The 26,056-nt window shown below is 46.0% G+C and overlaps 1 protein-coding gene across 1 annotated transcript; it reads left to right on the forward strand.

Moving 5' to 3' along the window:
- Positions 1–26,045, forward strand: ADAM9 (ADAM metallopeptidase domain 9). The gene is made up of 22 exons (XM_032204041.1): positions 1–117; positions 7,487–7,584; positions 8,733–8,797; positions 9,871–9,949; positions 11,494–11,570; positions 12,322–12,511; positions 13,130–13,195; positions 13,652–13,723; positions 14,349–14,518; positions 15,724–15,805; positions 16,302–16,435; positions 16,594–16,765; positions 16,886–16,978; positions 17,231–17,426; positions 17,919–18,024; positions 18,788–18,971; positions 19,654–19,734; positions 20,536–20,641; positions 21,544–21,682; positions 22,179–22,269; positions 22,891–23,018; positions 23,827–26,045. The coding sequence occupies exons 1-22, from the start codon at positions 9–11 to the stop codon at positions 23,939–23,941; spliced, it is 2,553 nt and encodes an 850-aa protein (XP_032059932.1). The 5' UTR covers positions 1–8; the 3' UTR covers positions 23,942–26,045.
- Positions 26,046–26,056: the final 11 nt, after the last annotated feature.

The following is a 26,056-nucleotide window of genomic DNA, read 5'->3' on the forward strand; positions in this document are numbered from 1 at the left end:
GGGGCGAGATGCGGCCGGGGGGCGCCATGGCCGGGGCGGCGCGGAGCTGCCTCTGCCTCCTCCTCCTCCTCTTCCTCCTCCTGCTGCCGGCAGCGCCCGCGGGGCCGCAGCGAGCGGGTGAGTGCGGGGCGAGCCGCGACCCCCGGGGCGGCCGGGCCGGGCCTGCTCCTGCGGGCGGCCCCCCCGCACCCTCAGCACCGCCGGGCCGGGCCCTAGGGGGGGGTGAGGAGGGCGCCGGGGGTCGCGGGGAGGCCCCGGGGGTCGCCGAGGAGCGGCCGCTGCCGGCCCCAGCAGCCCGGGGCCCTCCCGAGGCCCTCCCGGCTGGGGTCCGGCTGCGGGAGGTGTTGGGGTGCTGGGGGTGCTGCTAAGGGGTGGTTCCGTGCTCAGGGCATCCCACTGCAGGCGGCTGTCCTGGAGCCGGCAGCCACACGCCGTGCTGAGCGGTATCGCTCCCGGGGGGCTCTCGGCGTGGCGCTGAGCCCCCCGTTTCTCGCCTGGCACCCGGCGTGTTGTCGGCAGGGGCTGCGAGCTGCCAGCCAGGCAAATCCCGGCTCGGGCAGGTGGCCGGGGGCTGGCTGTGGAGGCAGGGCCCTGCGTGGGCACCGCGAGGGGCAAAGCTCCCGGCACATCCCCGTGGGCTGGATGTGTGTGTACGCAATGGGCCCGCGCTGTCCGGAGGGTCAAGGCTTCGTCCCTGCCCAGGGTGAGGAAGGAAACGCAGGGCACTGGAGCCACGGGTGGTGTGTGGGCAGCGCGTCCCAGCTCATAACGCCAGCTCTGTCCCGAAAGATCCCAGAGCCCGGCTGTCTCAGCTCGGGGCACGACCACGAGGCCAGAACCTGGCACCTGTGCCCGTTTCTCCAGCGTTTGGGCTGGGATGTGAGGGCTTTGGGGGCTCCCCAAGGAAGAGGGGTGTGAGGCAGAAAGGGGCTGTTACCGGAACCTGCTAATTGAAAATTCCTGAATGGACGTAATGGCACGGGGATGCGTAGCCCTAGGGGATCTGTGTGTGTTGTAGTTTTTCCCTTCCTGTTTGTGTCTGTGGGAGGTGTCAGCATTTGCCTGGATAAGTTCATAAAAAAGCAATCTGACACAGCAATAGGCAGGGGTTTTGCCTTCTGCCTCCCATTTCTTCCCCAATTCTTGGTGTAACATACTTATCGGAATGGTCTAGCCGCACTTTATCAGTTTTTAAAGGAATTTTTAAAGTGTCTGAATACTTTGGTTTGAGTTTTCTGAGGAGATGCAATGTTTGCTTAAGATAATGCTTTTGTTCAGCTCACAAGAAACACAGCGCGGCCTCACCCGTATTTCAACAGATCTGGGACAATCATTCAGCAGAGTAAAGAGGTTTTTGTGGTTATTTCCTCTGAGTGAAGAATAAAAAGAGGAAAAACCTCAGTGTAGCTAATGTTGGAGCTTGTAGTGCTTTGCGTGTGGAGAGAGGAAGTTTAAAACACAACTTTGTAGTGTTTGCACGTCTCGAGCATTCTCATTTCTTAAGATTAAAAAAAAAAAAAAAGTTTATTTGCTCAACTCCACTGAGCTCTGTGATTGAATTCGTCCTGCGTGGTTTCCTTTGGTGACCAAATGTAAAGATAGTGACATCCCTGAAAAGAAGCGTTCCCACGAGCCTCCGCCGTGTGAGAAGAGTCGGCCCCTGCAGCTGGAGGAGGTGAGCGGGCGCTGCCCTCGGAGCCAGCACCGGGGGAATTGTCTCCCACCCTCGGGCAGCGCGGCTTTGCTCAGTTTGTCACTGTAAAATGAGGGGCCAGGCTGGAGAGGATGTTAGTGGCAATACCAGAGAAGAAGACCGATGGTCCCTTTGCGGAAGGAGGGTGGCTGCTGTCCTGCAGACAGATGAGAGCGTGGCTTCAGAAAGGGCAGAGGGAATACCAAGAGTCTAGACAGGAAACCCTTACAGCAGAGGTCGGGGTTTTGGTGGGAGGGAGGTGAGAACATTGCTGGAAACGCTGCTGTAGGAGAGCTCAGTGTCATCGTTAACTTCCCACACCGCTAGTAAAATACCAGGAGAAATCCCATTAACCATTCTTGTCTAGTTTAGCGTGAAGTGTTTCAGGTGAGCAGCAAATCAAGTGCATGACTGTTTCTCTTGCCATGATAGCAGGTCGTGTTTTCCTTCTAAGAAGGCAGTGACACCAGGAGACCTGCATGGTCTGAAAAACGTAGAGCAAGGGAGGGAGATGTGAAGAGAAGCTCCGGGCAGGAATGCCCTGCAGCAGGACGGCATGCCCCACGTCTCCAGGTGCTTTGGAGATGGAGCACGACCGTGGACGTGCAGGGCACGCTGTAGTCTTTGAGGCGTCAGAGGAACCAGAACTGCTGGCTTCCTACGAAATGTTCCTATATTTTTGCAGTAGATTTGTTGGCTTGCTGCTTTGTGTGAAGCTCTAAATATTTTTAAGTGGACTTGGATAATATTTACATAGTGCAAGTGAAGGAGTTTCTTGCTTCCAGTAATTTCAAGAATAAATCTTAACTGCAGCTGTCATCTTAGAGCGAAGGTCAGCTGCACATAAACGTGCCTTCCCCGGGATGTGATGGGCTGAAGAATTACACAGAAGAAGTAACTGATGGCTGGCTACCGTTCCGGATGGACGTTTTAATCCCCTTCACAGAATTTTCTCCTCAAACAGTTGCTGCTTGGCAAAGTCCTTTATGGCGTTGATAATGGGGTACAGAGGACGCATGTGGAATCTGCAGTGATGCCCCTCCAGTCAGAAGGGATTCGAGCTCCTCAGACAGGGATCAGCAGCGCAGGTAACGCGGGCACGTGAGAGGAATACCTGGCAGGAGGGTGCAGCTCTGGGAGGACAGGTGCAAAGTGTTCTTCCAAGGTGGAAGTTGTCTGCACATGAGTGGGGCGCAGGAGCATGTTGGCAGGGAGGGGAATGAGCCTTGGAGTAAGTCAAACTACCAGTGAATCACCCGGGCTGCTTGGTGTGGAAAAGAATAAACCTGTGCAGGCAGATAACCACACGGAGCTGTCCTTCACAAAGCGTCTGAAGCTTGGTACTCATGAGGCCTCGGTGGCACCCCGTGTCCTGTTCTGGTTCCCTTTTTGGGGTAGGTGTGGTGTGACTGGAGAGCCTGGAGCCCAAGGAGGTGTGCTTCATGAGGGACTGCTGAAAGAGCGGGGTTTACTTCCCTAGGGGAAAGGAGAGGGGAAAATGACAACAAATGGTGCAAATACAACAGCCGTGCAGACAGATGGAAGGGCAGGGACCCGACCCCTCCGCTGGGGGTGGGTGTGCGGCCGAAACCCCAGCGAGGGGGAGCTGCCGGGCAGGGTGGGAGGCAGGAAGGGGGCTGGAGCTCTGTGCTGGAGCTCTGTGTAACCGTCAGGTGATGGTGCGGTTGACCTCATCTGTTAATTGCAATCAATTAGAGCACAGTGGTTAGCGCAGTCGGCATATCTAATGCGTTAGCAATGTGTGTCTTTTGATTCAGTCTCAGTTGTGTGCATGCTTAAACTCAGCGCTGTTAACTGATACTCTTGCTTTGGTATGGCTGTGACCACACCTTTACAGGAAAATGGCTGAGAATTGCCAGGATGGGTGCAGGCGCTGGATGAATCCAAAGCAAGTGTCAGCTTTTGCTGTGCTTCTGTGTGAAAGTGAGTTCTTTCCTGTCTCAGTGGGAAACCTTCCACTCCCACGCAGGGGCTCAGTAAGTGGCAGATAGAAGCGTGTGGTTACACTGGCAGTCCTCTGTGGCGTTCGCTGATGGAAAGCTGTACAAAAATCTGGGGAGGATCAGAGGAATTGCAGCGTTTTGCTCCTTGTGAAGACAGATGCTGTCTGTCAGCAGTCACAATGCTGAAAGCAGCAGGGGATCGGAAAGGGGTGCTGAGCAGAAACCTGGCCATGCAGCCATCGCTGGCATTTGGAGCGCTGCAGTGCCCGGAGGTGCTGCAGGTGGGATGGCTTTGGAGGTTGCTTCCCCAAGGCCTGACCTCCTTTTTCTCTTCCTACTCCTCTTCTTCCTCCTCCTCGGTGCAGGAGAAGGCTTGTGGGTTCCTCGTCCTGGCTGCCCATAGTCTGAGCTGGTCGCCTGCTGAGTGAGCTTGGCGTTGGGGAATGAGTTCTGCGGTGCAATAAGCTGCAGTCTGAACTTCCCTGAGTTTTCTTTTTTTTTCCTTCCATGGAAGAGGACGCCTTTGGGCTCACCTGAAGGGCTGGGCAGGAGGTACTGTAACGGCTGGGCCGTGCCTCTGTAGGCACGGCGAGGTGCGGGGAGGCAGGGCATGCAGCTTGGCCTCCGGGCATCGATCTCACCTGTCGGGGAATAAACGCCCCGCCAGCTTCCCTCGGTGTCTGAAAAGCCACAACAGCTCGGATTCATTTCACTGGTTTTCAAGCTCCCACATGTGAGGAGCATGCACGGCATTCTTACTGCAGGTTCAGGGCGGGGAAGGTGATTCACGTCTTCCTGATAATTACAGCAGTCCTTAATGAGACAAGATAAACACAGAGGATGCAGTTGCTTTTCCCTGCTTGGAAATAACTTCAGCTGGTGCTGCGCCCAGGCCTGAGCGATAAGAAGTACGGCGGTGGTGAGCAGTAGCTGTCAAGATTTGGGCTCCTCTCTAAGAAGAAGCCAGTCGGGTCCCACAGCAGCGAGCCTTGAGGGCAGGAGGAGGATTTAGGGGCAGGGCTCTCTTCGCATGCTTTAATTGCTGAGCCGTTGCGTTTGCCCCTTGTATCTGATTACTGAATAACCAGTCAGATGCTCCTCTTGAGGCTTGCTAATGAGTGAAATGTTACGTGGGGCAGCCAGCATGGAAGTGATTCTGTACGAAGTTGGGGTAAAGGCGATGGAGGTAACTGCTGGAATGGGGGCTTTTGTTCTGGGAGGCCCCGCTGGTGGAGTCTGTGCTTCCAGACAGAGCAGGGAGGTTTTGTCCTAATGAGAATCCCACAAAGCCAACTTTTGTCTGTCCTGTAACGAAGTGGGCTCGTCAACCTAATCTGTACTACAGCATGGGAAGAAAAAGGGTGTTTTTGCCAGCAGAGGAAGGAGAACTGAGTTAAAGGGAAAAGGATTTGCACTGAGTTCCAGCTTCTAACGTGAGCCTTGCTGTACTCCTTCCATCCGCTGAGATGAGAAGCAAGGAGCTGCCTTCCTCCTCCTGTGCTTGAGCTTGTTCTAGCAGGAGGAGACAAACACACCTCCCTCTGATACAGACAACGAAGGGAAGGGGAAGGCATTGCACCTGAAATCAACCCCCAGGCTGGCAGTGGGGAAGTGAGGAAAGGAAAGCAGAGGTGTCAGAAATCCCTGAGACCTGAGGGCGATGCTCCTTCGCCGCTGCTTCTCTGCGACGCAGCCTCCCGGGCTTGCCCTCCTCCCAGAAGTTCCTCCCCGAGGTTCCTCCCCGAGCTGTGTGTGCTGATTCACGCCTCTGTGTGCAGCATCCAAGCTGCTTTTGGGGAGGCGTGCAGCTTTCTGAGCGCTGCGGGGACCAGCGGGGCCCTGGTGTTTCTGTAGGCTGCGTCCCGAGAGATCCCCCAAAAGTCTCGCAGCGTCTCGTGCCCCCTTCAGTAACCACCGAGGTGAAGCAGCGACGTGTGAGAGCCTGGGACAGGATGTGAGCAGAACCGGGTGGCTGGAAGTGACAGAGGGAGAGAGGTGACTCGCCAGAGCGCACTGCGGTGGCTCATCTTGGGGAAGGAAGCAGCCCTTCCCTCTGCTGTTCTTGGGCCAAGGAAGCGTTGCCACTGTACTTGCTGTAGCCTCTGAACTACAGTTCAAGAGCTATTTTCAGGAAGTGTCCCTGATTATGTTTTCCCACACTTCTCCAATGATCGCAGAAATGAACCAAAGTTCCGCTGCCGTGTGCGCGCTGTGCCTGCTGCTTGGTGGGAGGCAGCGTGGCTCTGCCCGTGCTGATGTGACAGAACTGCAGTGTTACAAACAGCACGCAGTAATGCATACGGCTGTGTTCCCCAAGCAGGTGTGTGCTTGTGCTGCAGCCTATGAGAAACTGGAAGCCATCTAACTGCTTTTGCTTCCTCACTGGGATCCTGGTGGGAAGAGCACGGAGATGATGGGCGTAGCGTTCCCCGCTGCGCTGGTGGTGTCGGTGCAAGGCCTGGCTATTGCAAAGTGCACTCTTGGTGTCAGACATAAAAGCATTTGTGGGCTCCTAAGGGATCTCCAGATAATTTGGTAACTGTGATAAATCAAAATCGGTCTGTCCTGCTGTAAATTCTGCTTTTCAGCTGCTGCTTTGCAAGCTGCTTTTGTGCAAAGCTCCACCGAAGAGGGGTGCATCCTTCGCAAAAATGAAATCAGCCCAATCTGTGCCTCAGGCTGAGATGCTGAGCTTGAGAAGGGAAAAGGTACCAGAAAGGAGGCTGTAGGAGGATGAGGGGCTCACCCCAGAAGCAGGAACACTTCCCTGTCTTCTCTTTAGCCTCCTGCTGGTGCTGTAAGCTTGTGGTCGCAGTGAGGAGTGCAGCTGCTCCCTTCCCCTGCCTTTGGCTCGGAAGGCTCACGCGGTGCTGCGAGCTGAGCTCACCCACCCGTGGCTGTGAGCTCGCAGGAGGCTGCTCCATGTCCGTGGGCCGGGCACAGGGGCAGTGCCTGTGGGTTGGGAAGGTAACTTAGGTGTGCACTAAACTCCTGTCTGCACGTCCATGTGGAGCAGGTGCTGGAAAACCTGGTGGCTCATGCAGGACGGTAGAGTTTTGGTTGCTCTCTGCTCCATCAGGTGATCTGTCTGTTGCATATGCAAATTGTTCATACAGTAATCTGCAAAAGGCTTTTTTTTTTGCATGTATTTGTTTCACCCCGCTTTTTTTATAAGGTGCTTAAGTGCTCTCTAAGAACATAATGAGCAGCCCTGGCGTTCTGTCAGCAGCTCGGCAGTGGCGTGCAGGGCTGAGGGCGTGACGCTGAGCTCTGCTGGCCTCCAGCACGGCGTTGGAAGCCCAGGATCTGCTGGAGCCCCTGGGAGCTGAGCTGGAGAGGCTCTGGAGCCCAGCTGGTGTGTTTCTGCAGCTCGGGAGACCTGGATTTGACACTGCCTTTCTTTCTGTCCTTGAGCGAGTTATCTCTGTGCTGACCTCCTTGATGTGCTCTGATTTCTGCTAATGGAATGTGAGATAGACACCTGTAAGGGAGTAACTGAACCGTGAAGCTTTCAATTCAACGTGTTCTGCTCAGCTCGGTTGTGTGGCCTTTCCCAGGGCAGCCCACGAGTGCTGTGCTCTGAGCCACACTGAGTCCTGCGTGCGTTGGGCCTGGGACTTTGTGTGTTTGGGTGTGGAGCTCCAGGGCTGTGCTGCACAAAGGCTGTGGTGGGGTCTGCCCGGTGCCGTGCACCTGCACAGAGCTCCGGGGGTCTGCCTGCCTCCTCCCTGCCCAAGGGAAAGAGCTTTTCTTCCTGCTGCCTCATCCTTCCGACTGCTTTGTTTCCTTACGTGGACTAATCTGCTGGCGTTTCTCTCTTGCTCTTTAGGTTTCCAGGAAATTTCTGAGCTGTCCTCCTATGAAGTTATAATCCCGCAGAGGTTAGGAAGAGAACGGCGAGAGGCCTCCAATGTCTCCTCGGTGCAGGTACGGGGCAGTATTGACCCGGCTGGGGTAGACACCTCCAGGGGCGCTTTCCAGCCTGTATTATTCTGCTGTAATCACATAACTAAAGACTGCACGCCTCAAGGTATTGGGATTAGACCAAATGTTTTTAGTCATGGATTTTATAAGCCTTGGCAGAGTTTAATATTCAGAAAAATGCCTTGCAGTTTATTGCTGTTGATGGCTAGTACTCTTGCTGTGATATTTAATGTAGTGATCAGGCGATTCAGCTTACCCACGTAATGTGTAAGGACCCTCGTTGCTGTGCATAGCACTTGGCTGACGCAGGGCTGTGGAGGTACTGGCACGCTGAATGCTCAGTGGTAAAACAGTGCTGTCCTCTTCCAGCTGTAACTAAGAGTTTTTTTCTGTGAAAGTCTTGTTATAAACAAGGAATGTGAAAACCACAAAGCTATTTCGAAATAGCTTTCTTCATGTGACTTTTCCCCAGCTACGCAGGAAAAGATGCCACGTTCTGGAGGTAGGGATGATTAGAAAATAGGCTTCAGGCTCACACACCCTGCTTACTTCTGCTCTGGTTCAACCAGCAAGATTTAACAAAGTGCGGTGTCTGTGTGTCTGGCAGTTTGCTTGTGTGGATATGCCATGTAGAATCAGCGTGGTTTGTGTTGGAAGGAACCTTTAAAGATCATCTAGTTCAACCCCCTGCCTTGGGTGAGAACGTGTATGGACACAGCAGCCATCAATTCTTTGGGATCTCTGGGAACCAGAGCAAACTCAGATGGCTGAGGCCAGGTTCTCATTGCAGTCTTGTCAGCACAGCGAGGTCGGTCAGGAGCACAACAAACACCCGGCCTCCTGCCCAGCATCGTGGTACCAGCCAGCAGCACCACAAGAGGAGCAGCCGAGGTCAGCAGAGCTCCACATCCTTCAAGGAAGCAGTTTAAATTTTGTTGCATCTCCCACAGGGACTTTGCTGCTAAGGCTGTGTCTGTGAAGGCTAACGGGACAGACCGCTCCTGAGCTGTGGAAGGTGTCAGTAGTGATCTGAATGCTTGTACCCATCGTAGTAGCTTGCAGAGGCTGTTTCTGCCAAACTTTTGGTGCTGTTTAAGAACATTTTGTTCATTAACATAATTAAAATGCAACTTTTTCTTTTTTACGTTCAGGACAAGGTGTCGTACGCTATTGAGATAGAGGGAAAAGAATACACAATTCATCTAGAAAAGAACAAGTAAGTGGTGAATTTCTCGATTACTAAATTCCAACTGTTCTGTCCAAATAACAGGTTGGCAGGTAGCATGCTAGTTTTGATTGCTGAGGTTCCTGATGAGAAGGGCAGTTACAAACTAACTCTGAGAAATCTGCAGAGAAAGGCAGCGAAAGTGGGTTGAGCCACATTGTCCTGGCTATCAGCCAGCAATGTTGTTGAGCTCCTGCGACACTGGTGATCCTCTTGCAGTGAAGGAAGTAGTAGTTTGCTCAAAGGGGATCTGGGGAATCATTGAAATAACTCTCCATTCACATCTAAAAATAAACAAACTGAGTTACATTTCAAGTAAATATTTCTGCTTTCCTTTGGGTTTTGTTTATTGTTTCAGGTTTTTTTCCCTGTCTCAGTAGCACAAGACTACTAACAAGTGAGGAAGCGAACTTCATCTCCCAGCTCTTAGTATCTGTAACTTACAGAGAACATAGATGTTGTCTGTCTTGCTTTTAATTTTTAAAGGGCTACTTGAGCAACAGCAGGTTACCATACATCAGGCTGTTTCCCTTGTAAAACTGCCTTTGTAATGGAAGAGACATAACTGTCTAAACAGAAGGCCACAGAGATCTGTCTGCCATTTGCCAATCTCCTGACCCTCAGGAACGTGGGAATTCACCTACACTTGCACCTCTGGATTTACGAGTACGGGTCAGCTGTCTTAATCATAGGAGACTTTCCCAATACACTTTCTTCCAAAACTGGGGATGTCATAATCAGCCACCCGAGTGCTGTGCTTTTTTTTTTTTTCTGTGTGAAAGCTGGTGAGCTGCTAGCACCATCTAAAGACTTTTGATGCTTGTTCTGCTTACCCAGGGTGAGGTGTTTGATTTGTTTTCATTAACGGTTCTACCATTGTGATATCTTGGATTTTGCTGCAGAAGTTCACAATTTTTTAGTTATTTTTTTCCCTTTTGAATGATACATTTAATTATAATTTACATACATGTGACACTTAATTAGGATCATCTTGCTACCTGCTATAGCATTATGGTTATGTCATGATTTTCCTCTTTCCTCTCTTCTACTCTCTTTCCTTTCAGAGAACTGCTGCCCAAAGATTTCACAGTTTATACATATAGTAAGGAGGGGAAGTTGCAATCTGAAAATCCAGATGTCCAGGTAGGACTTCTTCCTTTTTATACCTTTCCTGAAGGTGTCTTGAACATTGAGCATCAAGACCTGCAGCAGAACTGGGGGTTACCTGAGGCCAAGGGAAAGCTTTTCCTTTTGCACACAGTGGTCTTCCAGATTGGTCAGCTGCTGACCCATCTTTTTGGTTTTATGAGGCTCTGTGTTAGTGACTCTTAAGAAGCTCCAAGGGCTGACAGCCTAGCCATCAGTCCAGACGTTTGGGAGCTACTGGAAGGGGTGGAGGACCTCTGAGAGGGACATTATATGCGTAGTGTTGGAGTTAGTTCACTGAAAATGTTTGCAGCCCTCTTCAGTAAGAGCAGACTGCCTGCTAGGTTGCCTTTGAAAATTTAATTACTTCTGTAGAACAAGAATAAATAGAAAGTAGCAGCTTTTGCAATACAAAAAGCATGAAAGCGTTTCTAATGGCTTCACTCTTCTTACATACCGGCATTGTTCCTTTGAAAGGGAAGTGTTAGTCATATATGATTCATGGGATCTTGTTTTTGAAAATAGAGCACCTGAACTGACTATTTACTTCCTATAAAAAAATGATTGAGAGGAAAAATGTTTTTTCTGCACAAGGTTACAGAAGTTACGGTGACCCTGAAGGATTATTGCACGCCTCAGCATTCAGCGCTGAAAGAACAGGCGATGTAACCTGCCTGACCCCTATAGTAACATTCAAAAATGCAATTGCCAGAGAAAACTGAATGCATTTGCCATGTATTACTCTATTTTCAAATTTCCAGAATGTCTAATACAGAGGATAAAAAGGAGCTATTGTGTCTGCTCAGGGCTGATGGGGGATGTTCTGTGCTTTTGAGAAGTTTAGGCAGCACAGTGCCTTGGCGAGGATAGCAGGTGTTGGCCCTTTTCTTGCTAGAGGGAGGCTACATGCAGGCCAAACCTTCTCCAAAACTGTTTTTTTCAAAGTCTGAATGATGATTTGGCCCAAATCAGTAGGGAGGGGCTAGCCTCAAAATATTTGAGGCAGGGCGGAGGACAGAACTGCAGAGAAGGATGGCTTAGTGTCAAAGCTAAGAAATCCAGTCGCTAGATAACGCCTCTGAGCCCTGCCTGTCAGTATTGCTGCACGTTAACAGTGTCAGCTCGGAATCTGGCTTCAGGTAGAAGGACTGAGTGGGCGAGTGGGATTTTAAACTCAGATCTAATGAACTACTGGCTGTATCGAGTTGTGAAGAGCGCATTCTTCACAGAATAGGACTCAGACTGGGTTCCTACCTCCCTATACATCTGACAGCTTGATTAGCTTCTGTTTAGAAGTCCTTGTGGCACCAAGGCATGGGAGGAAGTTTAGGTGCGTGCTGGAGAAGGAAATGCTGTTATGCTGTGGTAGTGCTAGAGGCAAGTTAGAGGCTGTAGACTATAGGTACTTTAAACGTTATGTTGTCAACTTGCAGCCACTGCGGGTCAGTGGCAGGCATGGCGATTTACGTGCTATGGGGTCGCACTGGGTGTGCAGAAATGCATGGAATACGCCTGTAATATGCTGTTGTTTTCCCACGCAGGATCACTGCCATTACCAGGGATACGTGGAGGGGATCCTGGATTCTGTTGTTGCTGTCAGCACTTGCTCGGGGCTCAGGTAGCAGAACTCATCTTTTGTGCTGCAGTTGTCACGTGAGGCTCACGGTTCATTTAACCTGAAACAAAAATTCTTTCTCTGTTTTTAACTACTGTTCAGCCAGATGGGTGTTCATGGACTGGGGCTGAGCTGCAATAGCGTGTATCTTTATGTAGTCTTTCTGCAGTATCGTTTGTTCAGGTGGAGGTAACAGATATTTCCACTAGCTTTAAATATAAGCTAATGCAATTCGGTATCAGTACAGAAAGCCATTTGTTGACACAATTTTTGCCTTATTTGATTTGATGGTCATTATGAAGAACTATACTCAGTGCAAAAGTGTAAAGTGTTATACCATTCTGCAAATTTTTTAGAATTGCACTTTAGCTTATGCACTTTGAATGTGATTGAAAATTCTTTTTGTGTTAATTTCCATACCTTTTGTGCTAATTTCCATATCTTTTGGGACTTCATTTTGATGCAGCAGCGTGCCAGACACAAAAGCAGTGATAATAATGGAGCTACATTTTTTCTGCATGTGATTTAATTTCTCAGGCATTGCAGACTGATGGAAACGTTTAATTTGCTGTATTTGTGAGGGCTGTGTTCAGCCTTTAAGTGAAGCGTACTGTTTTGCGAGGACAAAGAGGACAGAGATACAGTTATTCCTTCAGTTATCAAAGAACAACTGTTTCTTTTTCTTTTACTGTAAAAATCTGCATAGTTATTATGTGTTTAATGAAAAAACTTCTTGAACATCACCATATTTTAGGGGGTTGGTGACCATAGAGAACATCACCTATGGGATTGAGCCCATGGATTCGTCCTCTGGCTCCAAACACATTTTATACCCATTGGATAATGTGAAGAAAGAGCCCACAACATGTGGAGTAACCACCGAAGGCCATGAAAGGGAACATGCAGGGGAAAATCACCATCCCAGTATGACTCAGCTGCTGCGAGTAAGTGCACCACTGTTTTCTCCATAGTCCCCTATAATGGATTTTGTGAATGTTCAGCTAAGAATATGGAAGCAGCTTACTGGATTTCCTGGGGTTTAGCACATACCTAAAGGTTTCTGATCCAGAGGGTTTTCTACTCTGCTGGAAAATGCAGTTGTCGCAACAAAGCAGTTGCAATTTTCTTCTGCGTCTGCACAGAGCAGTGAGAGTTCAGTGGCTGGCTAGATTATTCATTGACAGAGCTTTCAGGGGCTTTTAAAGGCAGGAACAGTACCATTATTGGAGAGGCTCATTATCAAAGTATTACATCATAAGCCGGCAGAATATTGTGTTTAGTCCATTCTCCTAACCATCAGTCTAGCAGTTAGGTGTGAATGTCCCCTTTGCTGTTTAAAGACTGGCTATATGGGAACACAGATGCTCAATTTTAGTGTAAAACGCTGTAGAGAAATTGTCATTGCTTTGGATTGCACTTCTTGCTTTTGGCTAGTTTTCAACTTGGCGGAGTCACTCTTAAACCACTAGTTGTGCCAAGTGAGATATGACAATATAATATTTCTTGTTGTTACTTACTTCTGAGTTAATAAACTTGAAATTATCCAAAACCTTTTTCCCCAGAGAAAAAGAGCCGTCCTACATCAAACAAGATACGTGGAGCTATTCATAGTTGTGGATAAAGAAAAGGTAGGGATTGTGTATTGCTTTCTATTCCTTCTCCCAAGGAGATGATTTGAAAAGCCCCCAGTCTCCGTTATTCCCAAATGGGCTGTTGAAAGACAATGACACTTTAGACAAGGTTATGCAAAAATGTTAACCTATAACTGAATAAATATGTCCTCTGTGATACTTCTCAAGAAAACAGTAAACTCTCAGACACGGAGAGTTTCTATCTGCAAAGGAATTAATGGTAGGAAAACATATGGCAAAAATTGCCTTTCCTGTTCTCTCTTGGATATTGAAACGCTCAGTAACAGCAATGAAGATGCTGTTTTCTTGATAAGCAGAGGTTCAACTTTGTATCTTTTAAGCAGGAGATTGGGAGCCTGGCAGGAGTAATTTTTGTTATTAGTCTTAAAATGTTTTATTCGTTTTTCTTATTTTTTTTTCTTCTTTTCATGACCAAGTTTATTTATCTTGCAGTTTGAAGATTTTGGGAAAAGTGAAACAGAAGTAAGAGAACACATGGTGCAGCTGGCAAACTTCCTTGATAGTGTAAGTTACAGACACGCTGACCTTAAGGAGGAATGACAGCATGTGCAACAGCCTTTCAGCTCTGTTTATGTTTATAAACTTCCACCTTGGAGTTTGTTCTCTTACCACTTTAGAGAGAATGAAATAAAGATTTTTGTCAAGCTAGGAACTAAACCTGTTCCAACGTGTCATCACTATGAAAGCTTTTTTCCTGCCCTAAATTCATCTGCAGTTATACTTGAGAATGAACTTAGGGAACTGTTATAACCTGTGACACAGTGACAGGACAGGTTATTGCTGTCCTTGTGTATGTAACCTTTAGGTTAGAGAAAAAGCATATCTTTCAACTTGACTGTTTCAGATGATATTTGTCATGATTTAGAATACTTTTTATTTGTGTCTTGGATTTCCTTGTAGTATGGCCACTGTGGCATTTAAGCGTTGATTCCTTAGCTAATTAAAATGTAACTTACCGGGAAAATGCATCCCGTTCATTTGAACGGTGTGCTTAATTTAAAAAAGGAAGTGGAAAAAGTGTGTGTGGGGAAAAGTAGGTTCTCACAGTTAGATATGTAACACAACACCACTTGTTCTTATCTGAAGGTCTTCAGAAATATTTCTCCTTATTTTATTTTTTCTTCCCCAGATGTACGTAATGTTGAACATCCGCATTGTACTGGTTGGCCTGGAGATCTGGAAGTACGAAAACATCATCAGTACAGACGGAGGTGCTGGTGATGTGCTGGCAAACTTTGTACAGTGGCGAGAGAAGAATCTTGTTTTGCGACGGAGACATGACAGTGCCCAGTTTGTTCTGTGAGTCGAGGTTCCTTCCCTTTGGCTTTTAAGAAGCTTATTCTATTCCTGTCGGCTTAGCTGTGCTCTAGCATCAAAAGTAGCTGCTTTCTGGCAGAGTATCGAATGCAATCTGCTGTGTTTTATGGGAAAACACTCCAAGTCAACTTACGGATTTTAAGGTTTCTGTGGTCCTTGAATGTCCTCTGTGACAGATACATTCCTAAATTTATTTTCTCGTTCCACATCTCCTGCAATGTTATATTTTTGTATTGTGTAAAGCTTGTAATCAGATAATCCTTTGTCAGGATTGTACACTGTTCAGACTTGTAATGTAGGGCTTTTTTGCTTGGAAGTGAGCATTAGCCTGGTGCTGAGCATTGCATCTGCACGGAGTAAAAGCTGTTTCTGCAGTTGGTATCCAGAAACCGGCTGCGCAGTCTGAGCTTTGCCGCGTGACATTAATCTGTCTGTTCCTGTTGCCTGAAGCAAGCACAGAATTTGCAGGACGCGTGCCCCTGTGCACTTCCTGCCCCTGCAGATAGCACAGGACTTAGGAAGCCACTACCCAAAGTACAAAGGAGGGCAGAGGCGAGAGCACTGCTTTGCACGGGGGCAGCTGCCTGATCTGCCCTGGCACAAAGCAGTAGCTCCCCTTCCTGCAGGGCAGCAGGAGCTCAGAGCCTCTTCTCCACTGAGGCAAAGCACCACTGGTCAGGTTATGAGGGCAAGATGGCTGAGAAAAGTACTTTTAAAAATTGTTTTGTATGAAGTAAAATGTGGTTCGTTACACTTAAGCTTTAAGATCTATGTAGAAAAAAAATAAGATAGTAATGAAAAGGAAGTCAGCAAGGAAAGGAACCTATGTTTGGCAATAGTAGAAAGGCAGTTAATGGCCAATTTAAACACATGATTGTAAGGGTGGAGAACTTAGCTTTTCATGTTTAAAAGGAATATGTGGGAGAGGCTGACTCTCTGCAATCTCTTAATTCAATTTAAAAGAAAAAAATGAACAGAAAGATAAAGCTGAAGTAGTACCTTCATACCCAAAATAAACAGTAGCACTTGTAGCAGTGTTCCTCCCATTTGCTAGCATGTGAAAGCTGAAAAGCCAGTGTTTTGTGCCCAGAGGCTACTGAGTGGCTGTATGGATGGGCTGTATTATTAACAGACAGTATTATGTTGTCTGTATGATTATATTTCTCCTTTTCTCTCACTGACTGCAGGAAGAAGGGATTTGGTGGCACTGCTGGAATGGCCTATGTTGGAACAGTGTGCTCCAAGAGCCACGCAGGAGGCATTAATGTGGTGAGATGTCTTTAGTAATGCTGTGGGTATGAATGAGATAAATAAATTGCACTCCACACGTCTTCCTGGAAGTACAGAATCTTTACCAACACAGCTGCAGTGGCTTAATGGGGGCTTTCGTGGTGTCACAGTTTCTGGCAATGCCATGATACCTGGGTCACAACTCTTCTGCTGTCTTTTGCATCCTCTGATTAGCCATCCTTCCCCTTAGTGTGCAGTGCTCATGAGGAAGGGACAGGATTTCTCTGCTGATGTTTTAAGCACCCATGTTGTAGAAGTATGTGGGAGCTGTGAGCATTTATCTCAGATCTGTCCCCTGCCGGTGTCTGCTTGACATCTGCAGCTGTGCCATTCTGTGGAACAGTGCTGGTTGCTTGCCCTCTTATGTGAAATTCCAGAGCATTAGTGAGCTGCATTGACTTTTTGGCACATAATGAAGCACTGACTTTCTCAATATAAAGTGTCCACTAACTTCCTCTGTTTTGCTCTTGTGCAGTTTGGCAAAATCAGCATACAGATGTTTGCATCGATTATGGCTCATGAACTGGGACATAACCTGGGGATGAACCATGATGACGAAAGAGTCTGTCACTGCGGAGCAAGCAGTTGCATTATGAGCTCTGGGGCATCGTAAGTAACTGAGGAAAGGAGAGCCAATTCCAGGCTGTCAAATCTCCCTGTGTATATGCTTAGTTTTTACAAATCACAGGAAAGCAAATACGATGCTTGTTCTACAACAAGCATGTGGATTGACATGGTGTAAAGATATGCTCATGTTCTCTGTACAGGGGATCAAGGAACTTCAGCAGCTGCAGTGCGGAAGACTTTGAGAAGCTAACTCTCAACAAAGGTGGAAGCTGCCTGCTCAACGTTCCCAAGCCTGATGAAACCTATAGTGTCCCATACTGTGGGAACAGGCTGGTAGATGTAGGGGAGGAGTGTGACTGTGGTTCGCCAAAGGTTGGTAGCTTGCACGTTTACAAATGCTGCCTGGGTAGCCTTGCATGCCCCTCACTGGAGAGCAGCCTGTGGCTGGCTGAGGGTGTGATTTCCTGACATTCACAGAACTTCTGTTTTCAGGAATGTGAAAGTGATCCTTGCTGTGAGCCAGGTACTTGTAGGCTCCGATCTGGTGCTGCATGCGCTTACGGTGACTGCTGTAAAAACTGCCAGGTAAGAGACTGAGGTGTATTATTTGGAAGCGTTCTTCAGTGGGTTTAGAAAAGGAGCGTGGGCCTAGCCAGGGCATCTGTGAGATGAGCAGCACACGCTGTGCTGGGAATTGCCCTGCACTTTTACAGCACCCCCAGAGGGCTGCAGATCAATGCCCTTTCTGTGGGGAGCACACTGTGGGTTGGGTGCATCATTCACTGCTGTGAGGTTTATATTTTCTGATAGTTTCTCCTCCCCAAACTCTCTCTTTAGCTCCTTCCTGGAGGAACTGAGTGTCGGGCGAGTAACAATGAGTGTGACCTACCAGAGTACTGCAACGGCACATCCCAGTTCTGCCAGCCAGACTTCACTGTTCAGAACGGTCACCCGTGCCACAACGAGGAAGCCTACTGTTACAATGGTGTTTGCCAGTACTACGATGCACAGTGTCAGGATATCTTCGGCTCAAGTGAGGAAGAGCTCAGTATTACAGTTTTTCTAGGAGACGTAGTTAAAAGAAAACACTGAGCTTATTTAAAATGTTTCATTGTTTTCCTGTAACAATGACCAGATGGCTCTGGCAAAGGATTTGTGGCTTTACCTTCACACATTTTTCCTTTGTTGCAATTAATGCTGTGCTGGTGATTCAAGTAGTAGTTTTCTGAGCATTCCTATTACAGTGAGGCTTCTGCTTTATAGGACTTGAAGAAATAACATCCAGTCAATTATGCCATTTGATAAGTAACTTTTTTAACTTTTTTTTTTTTTTTTAACTTGGGACCTTGTAGTGCTGACAGTTTCACTCTATCATTTTGATCAAGCTCTTGAGCTATCTGTGTTGCATGGAAAACATTAGGCATAGCAGGGTAATTGGTTTGGGGAATGGAAGCATGATGATGTGAGATGTTTCTGTCTGTTTAACCTGGTTCCTCTGTCTGGGGGAATGGGCTGTTTTTTTCAGAAGCCAAAGCTGCCCCGAACATTTGTTTTGCTGAAGTGAACTCCAAGGGTGATAGATTTGGTAATTGTGGTTTCCATGGCCATGACTACAAGAAATGTTCCAGCTGGTGAGTTGAGCCTGACACATCAACAAATTCCTAAATGTATCACTGAGATTTATTTGGGTGCCGCAGTGTTAACTTGGGGTTTTACAGCAGGCTCGCTGAGGGAGAGAGATGTTATGCCATAATCTAACTTTATCAGCAATGCACGTGTCACTCAGTAACCACAGTGAGGTGGTTTAGGAAAGGTCTGAAAAAGATCTGAAATTTCTGAAGCTGTTAGTAGCACTTAACTAACTCACAGTCCCCACACCTGCATTCCTAAGCTTTGATGGCTTTTGTTTTAGATTGTCTGGCTTTTAACTCTTGCCCTTAATAGTTGAAATGGGTTTGAATATTCAAGCAATTCTTCTGTAGCTGGGTTTTGAAGCTTTTGTGCTTGTGCTGCAATTCCTATGCATGCGGTGTTCTGTTGCCTCAGGGTGTCTTTGTGTCGTGCACTCAGACTTGGGGCTATGGCAGGGAGAGTTTGTTCTACATCTGCCATCATTGATTGTTCTTATCCTGAAGTCTTTACATACAGGAAAAAGAATAGGAAATGGTCATGTTTTCTTTAATGTAAAGATCCTGGCAGCTTGCAGAAAGAATGGGTAAATCCATACCCTTCCAGCACTGAAACCAGGCCCAGCTGAATTCTGTTTGGCAGGTTGCCTCAATTTTATTTTCAAGTAGCGTCTTCCAGTAGAAAGAAAAGGTCATATCTGCTCTTAGTTGTCTTCTCAGAATAAATTAGTGTCATCATTACAGTATTTGTATGTTGATGTTGTAGGAATGCCATGTGTGGGAAGCTGCAATGTGAAAATGTGAAAACTATGCCTGTTTTTGGAATTAAGCCTGCCATTATCCAAACTCCCATTAGAGGCACCACGTGCTGGGGTGTAGATTTCCAGCTAGGCTCCGATGTCCCTGATCCAGGAATGGTGAATGAAGGCACTAAATGCGGTGCTGGAAAGGTAATTAACAAGTCAAAAGTGACTACTAGTAATTTGGGTTTTAATGTGAATAAAACTTTGAGCTGCCTTGTTTTATGGGTACATATGGCCACTATTTTTTGGGGGGGGAGGGGTTCACATAACTAATGCAGAACTGAGTAAGTCCATTATGTCCACACACTGCTTAGTATTGCAGTGCATGTCCAGAAAAAAATAAATCTAAAACCCCTCTCATATGTAGATGAAGCAAAAGAAAACAAATATTTTAAGAGTCAGAATCCTTCCTCCATCAGTGAGCAGGAAGAACTAGGCTTGCACAAATGCCTCCGAGAAAATTTTCAATTAAAATCAACCTAAACTAAATGTACTTGAGAAGCTTAGCACCAGTAGAGGAATGTGCATTCCGCATCCCCATACTGCACACTGCTAATCCTTTACATTCAGACCAAAGCCTTCAAGTGAGAATTCAGACCCCATACTGAGAAACCTTTTGTAGAAGAGGTGTTCCTGTGGAGTTAAGGTTTAACACACAAAAGTCCGAGACTTGCTTTGCGGTCCATGAGAACAGAGTGCCTTGAAAGCCATGTGCAGCAGAGCTATCCGAGGTGAAGCAGGCAGCCTGGGGAGCAAGGAGTGGGAAGAAGGGGTGGGTCAGTGAAAAGCCAGCATGCTTCACTTGTGTGCATCTCTTTAACTCCCCTAGATCTGTAGGCATTTCCAGTGTGTGAGTGCCTCTGTCCTGAACTATGACTGTGATGTAGAAAGGCAGTGTCACGGGCATGGGGTAAGTAGTGCAGGAGCCTCTGCTCCTACAAATAGTCCACTCAGAATGGCTGCTAAGGCTGTAAGTTTTGATACAACTGGCAGTGTTTCTATACGAGGCTCTCTGACATATATATACTTGAAAGCTCTTAAGATAATAATTTGTTTGCTGGGCAGGAGTAATTCCCAGTTCCAGGATTGCTAATGTAACTTGAAACTGCATCTCACAAAAAAAGGGCAGTTGGGACAGCCAATCTTTGGAAGCTTGTCCTGAACAATGCTGTGCTTGCTCAATCATGTGAAATCTTGAAAACACGTGGCCTGGCCTGGCCTGGCCAAAGACTATCTAGAATTGACATGGGAATTACTGGTTAAAGTTCTCCAGGATGAGTGATGTGGAAGGGACAGAATAGACAGTCATGGCTACAGCATGCTGCTTTTAAAAATACAGAAACATAAGTTACCAATCTGTTTATACAGACCTTTGCAAAATGAGTATTCAACTGAATATTAAAGTGCCTATTGCAGTGAGTTTTCAAAACAATTCGTCTTATTCCAGCAACTCTGTCACGGTGTATGTATAATGCTAACTATTACTCTGTATCCTAGGAGGAGAAATTCCTGAGTGCAGTGTTAGTAGTTGTTCGTATAACTTTTTTTTTAAATTTCCAAATGGGCTGTAGCAGTTGAAGACACCTTGCTGTCTTTGTGTTCTCACTATTCTTAGCCAGAAGATACTTTCTCTGGGAACATGCAGTAATAGATGGCTTCTTCCTCTGTTTTGTTTTTTATTTGTGTGTGTGTGTGTTTTATTTCAATATAGGTGTGCAATAACAACAGGAACTGTCACTGTGAAGCAGGCTGGGCCCCTCCTTACTGTGAGACTAAAGGCTACGGAGGAAGTCTTGACAGTGGACCTCCTTATAACGGCAAGTAGTGCGAAGGCAGCTCTGGAGCTGTGGGCCTGTCTTGCTAGGGGTGATGCTGGGCTGAGTGCAGTGCCTGATTGCTTGGAAGCAGCTCAATTCTGGTGTCTGAAGTGCTGGTGGTTGGCTGTTGACCAGGTTTCATTTGCAAGCAATACCAGTTAGGGTTTTGAGCTCAAGGTGTTGCCCTTCTTTCTTTTGGGGTGCAGTAGATCTTCAAAGAAACTGGTCTGTTTTAACTGTCTTCAGCTGATTTCTGCCAACTTGGACCAAAATCAACTTGGACTTCTCTGTATCTGAGCTGGGAAAATGGCCCTTTTTAATCTTAGATCCAAAGAAAACATGACGGTTGTCTGAGGATGCAAGACATATGCCCAAATATTTTATTTTCTGATCATCTTTTTTCAGAAATTCTCTGGTCACAGGTGGAAAAAACGTATGCTTTATGATATGCTGGGCTATAACAGCATATTGCTTTACAAAATTAATTCCTAATTTCTTTCACTCCATCACTGTGAAGATTTTGAGCTCAGCTGAAAGACAGGAAAACAGAGTTTCCTCCCTTTGATCCAATCATACCTCTGTTTACTTTACGCAAAGAGCTCAGGTTCTTAGCAATCTCTGCATTTTTATATATACCAAATTTCTCCACGACAGGCTGTGGTGCGATTCCCTAGTCTGTTATTATGCTAACACAGTATCTAGCTTCCCTCAAAAACCTCTACCATCTTATTAAAAATGGTCTTCAAGATCATTCTTGCGGTCTTAATAGTTTCTTTAGGTTTTTCTTCCATGAAGAATGGAGGGTAGTTGGAAAAAAACAATCCTGCTAAATGCTGCAATGAGTTGAGGGGTGGTAATGCTATATAATACTTTTTTCCTCTCCATCCTTTTGTCCCTATCAGACAAAGACACCTCCTTGCGGGATGGACTACTGGTATTTTTTTTCCTGGTCCTACCACTCCTTATAGCTGCTGTTCTGGCATTTGCAAGGAGAGACAGGCTGAAGAGATGGTTTAGAAGGTTAATGTCACGCTGTCATTCGTAAGTATATTCTCCTCCTTACCTTCTGCCCTTTTGAGGTAGTCCATAGACATTTTCTTACACAAGCCAATACCAACATATGTAGGCATATTCCAGTCCCAAGATGGTCAAGCAAAGACTGCTGCACCAAATGTCATGTGTAGCTTGTCCATTGGCAATGACACAAAAGATAAATGTTTTTCTGTTCCCACAACGTATTTTTTTTCTTTTTACCATTATGTTTGAAGCCGTGTCTTTGGTGATAGGTTTTATGTTTGTTTGTTTGGGTTTTTTTTGGTTCCTATGTTTAGTACAGAGGCAAAGCAAAGCTGTCATAATCCTAAACAGAAAAAAAGGTTGTTTCTTAGCTGTGTGGCAAATACTGTCTTCCTGATGTTTGATATTTGCTAAGATACTGTAAATCCATGTAGCAAGTAAGAAGCACTCGGATTCATAGCCTACTTGGTCATTCTAATGCGTTTATATGCTCACACAGTTTATATCACTTGGATTTCAGGCCACCTCCTAGAACAGAAACAGAACCAAGAGACTACCAACACAGAGGCTTTTCACATGGCATGCCTTATTCGTCAAGAAGTGTACCCATGGTAGGGATGATCCACTTTCCATTATTTTGTCTCTAAAGTAACACATGAGGACAGTTTTTCTTTTTATTATTCTTGCACTAACAGAGGCTTCAAAGCTATTTTATTTTTTCGTTTCTGTAATCATTTTCTTTCTTTGCTAAGAAGAGAATGGAAATATTATTTCCTAAAGGCAGTGGAAAAGCTCCTCCGTTCTCCCCTGTTCAAGCACTATGGGTTTCTCTTACAGATTTTTTTGGCTTGGTGGGCAGTTTACCTGCTCTGCTACCCCCTCATCCTTACACTGGAAGCACTCATTCCACCTGGGGAGTGGAGCACTCCTTCCCACCTCCTTGACCTCCCTCCTTTGCAGACCTGTTCTGTCTCTGAGTGCGATAACCAGTCAAAGCACTGCTGCTAAACAAACCAAACACTTGTCAAGATCAGCCCTTCTATTTTTTCCAGAAAGCAGTACTCTTCAGACTGCTGTTGCTTCCTTCTACTGAGCTTCTTGGAAGGAAAGAGTAACTCTGACATTTCCAGATCTGTTTGCAAGAGGTCTTAAATGTCAACTAAATAATGAAACAAATATTTCAATTTCCTAACTATAAATCTGTGACTGTTCTTGTAATGTTTCCTTCATAGGATATGGAACCAAATACCTTCCCTGTGCCATCTTACCCAGTTAACCAGCATCCTCAGCAGGCTTACCACCAGTCCTACTACCCGTCTCCACAATACCAGGCAGCACAGCCACAGAAGCTGCCAACAAGGTTGGTCTGAGTTATTGCAAATACATCAGCACAATTGGTAGTAGTTATATAGCTTGTCACTGCCTTCATCTGTGTGTTAGGGTATTTCATCATGTGTTATATGCATGCAGAACAGACCTATTATTGAAGAAAGTTTCTCCTTCATTTCACACTTCAGAACTGAAGCGCTATTACCCGTAACATTCATTTTACACGTTGTCAGAGCTAGATTTTGATTAACAGGTTTCAGAATGCTTTTCTGGGGCTAGATTAGCCCTGCATGCAGGTGAAGAAAGTGCCTCTCAAAGGACATAGTTTAAAAGGAAATTACTCAAAAATCTGGCATCTCTCTGATTCATAAATATTATTGCCAAGTACAGGATCATTTCTTAATTAACTTTGAATAGGTTTGCTTTATTTTTCATTTTACTTTTGAATTGTATTTCTAAGATCTTAATGCCCGTGCTGTAAAATATGCTTATCCAGAAAGTACAGTGCATCAAGAGAGGAGAGGGAGTATTTTAAAATAGCTTGCATTGGTGAGAAACTTGTGGGGGGTCTTTGAACTGTTTTGGGAAAAATTGTAAATTGAAACTGTGGGAAGAAATACAGGCAGTGGACAGAAGAGTTTGACCATGAGGAGTTTGAAATGAGCCTTAGCTCTGGGAGATGGGTGTGCTAGAAGCAGTGTAGCTGGAGAGGGGGGAGTCTCTGCCATCGGCCTTGGGGCATGCTTGTGCAAAGCAAGAGGAAGAAGGGGCAGCTTTACTGTGTGTGTTTTTAGACGTAGTCATCTGAACTCACAACGGCTTCTCTGTCCCCCTTGTAGGCCACCTCCTCCGCAACAGAAATGTGTACCTCAGGGACCTCTTCCATCACAGCAGAAATGTTTACCTCAGGGACATTATTTTCCTTCTCGACCGGCACCTTTGCCTCCCAAATAGCTTTTGGCTTCTTTGAGGCCTTCACGTGAGCTGACCTGTTCGCTGAAGCAAAGCTGAAATTGCATTTATCCGTCTTGCATCGAGTGGCCCATGGTAATCCCAGAAAGCCTTCCTTCTGCAGCCTTGGATAAGGCAAATGAGATATTGAAACAAGGAATGTAAAACTTTAAACTAAATACCTCTACCAAAGCTACAAGAACTGAAAACATCAAACCTGTTTTTAGCTCTGTCTGAGTATTGTGGCTTTGTAAACTGCAGCAGGGCTGCCCAGCTGGAAGTGGAGCAGTCTGCAGTTAATTAATCTTTAAAGTACAGCACTTAGGAGTTGCTTTTTGTTTCCCAATTTCTGTGGTGAGCCCTAATAATGAAATTATTTGTTGTCGTCTTTCCAAATGTACAGTGAAGAATTAAAGTAACCCATACTAGTATCAAATCAAGGAAATCTGGCCGATTAATTTAAAACTTACTTTGCACGGACTGGAAACTGCTACCCATTTACACATAAATGGCACAAGCGGAATAAGGTATCAGTGTACTTTATCAGAGGAAGATAAATATATTGTAAACATGTTTATGCATGTATATATGTTTATTGATGTGTAATAATGCACTTAAATTCTTAATTTCATGCTGACTGACACTAAGCTGTACTATATGAACATTAAGTTTAATTTAATGTTTTAAAATTAGTAATTGTGAGTTGCTAAATGAGAATCCTGCACTAACTTCCACTAATACCATTAATGGGCAAGGAAAATAAAGGTACGAAAAGACACGGCCATATTTTGTTTTTAAAAAACCAGAGTGCTCTCAGGTTTTAAACCGGGTCTAGAGACTACAAAGGAATCTCTGCAGAACACTGAGAAGCAAAAAATGTGTATCTGCTTAGACCACCTGAGCTTCTCCGTGCACTTTAGACAGGAGCCTGTTGACTAATGCGAGTTTGTCACCTAATCTTCAAACCCTTTTAACGTCAGTCAGGATGCTTATATAGGCTAACTTGCAGTACCTTGTACTGCCGTCAGTTTCTGCAGCATTGACTAAACCAGGTTTTAATACTGCTTCTGAAAAGGAGTGTTTAGCACTTGGTGTGTGAGCAGAGGAGGTCTGTTAGTTGTGATACAGTTGTGCTGTAAGTAGAAACTGAATGATGGTGGTGATGAAGAGAAGTCCATTGCACAACCTTGCTAAATCTGAAGGAAACACTGAAAAGCGTGCTTGGCTTTCTCACTTTGTGCTAGCCACTGAGTACAAACGCGCTCTGTAAAGATCCCCCATAATATTGCCAAAAAAATCTTTTCCTTTGTATATACATATATAAATATATATATAGTGTTTGCATTTGCAGTAATAAAATACTTGAACTCTTGTGGTTTCCCATAAACTTAGACTAAGATTTATAACACTATTAAAATACGTAAAATGTCAGCTAAGGTATCACCAGACTTATCTGTGGGGGTCTTCTTTTTGTTCCAAGATAATCACTTCCTACTTTTTGTTGTATTCTACTCAGTTTGGGCTGTCTGTAAGTACCTAGCTTTGCTGTTTGTAAGGCGATGTCTGGCCGAGCCCCTCGAGGCAGCTCACAACAGTGGCCAGGTTCGCTGGGTGTGTTTGGGAGGAGGGAACCCAAGTCACAGAGTAATCCTGGAGGAAGACGTACTTAACTGAGTTTAAAGCCGTACGTGTGAACTAAAACTATGCTGAAAATGGTGCCTTCTAATAGCTAAGTTTTTATACTTCGGTGTGCACGTTAGCAATACTTGCAGGGCGGAGGTCTAGGGCAACGAACGTGCAGTTTTTAGAAACAGTTCTACGGAAAGGAAATCGCTCATATTTTAAATGTATTAAATACTGAGTATGACTACTGACTTTTTTAAAGTGTACACTCATCCCTGTCACCTGATCAGGTTTGAAGGAGCGGGAAATGTTGTTCATGTCCCATACTCATTTAAAACGTTGCACTGGGAGCAACGTCGCCTGTTTCTGTGCGCCTCCGGGACCGTGCCGCGTGCCAGTTTTGTAGCGTTTGGGTGCAACGAAAGGGCTGTTACCGAAACCCTTTGTAAGAAACGAGCAATAAAGATGCCAGTTTTGTACAAAAGCGCTCTTGTC

This window comes from Aythya fuligula, chromosome 27, assembly GCF_009819795.1.
Source record: "Aythya fuligula isolate bAytFul2 chromosome 27, bAytFul2.pri, whole genome shotgun sequence".
In the NCBI taxonomy this organism is placed as follows: domain Eukaryota; kingdom Metazoa; phylum Chordata; class Aves; order Anseriformes; family Anatidae; genus Aythya; species Aythya fuligula.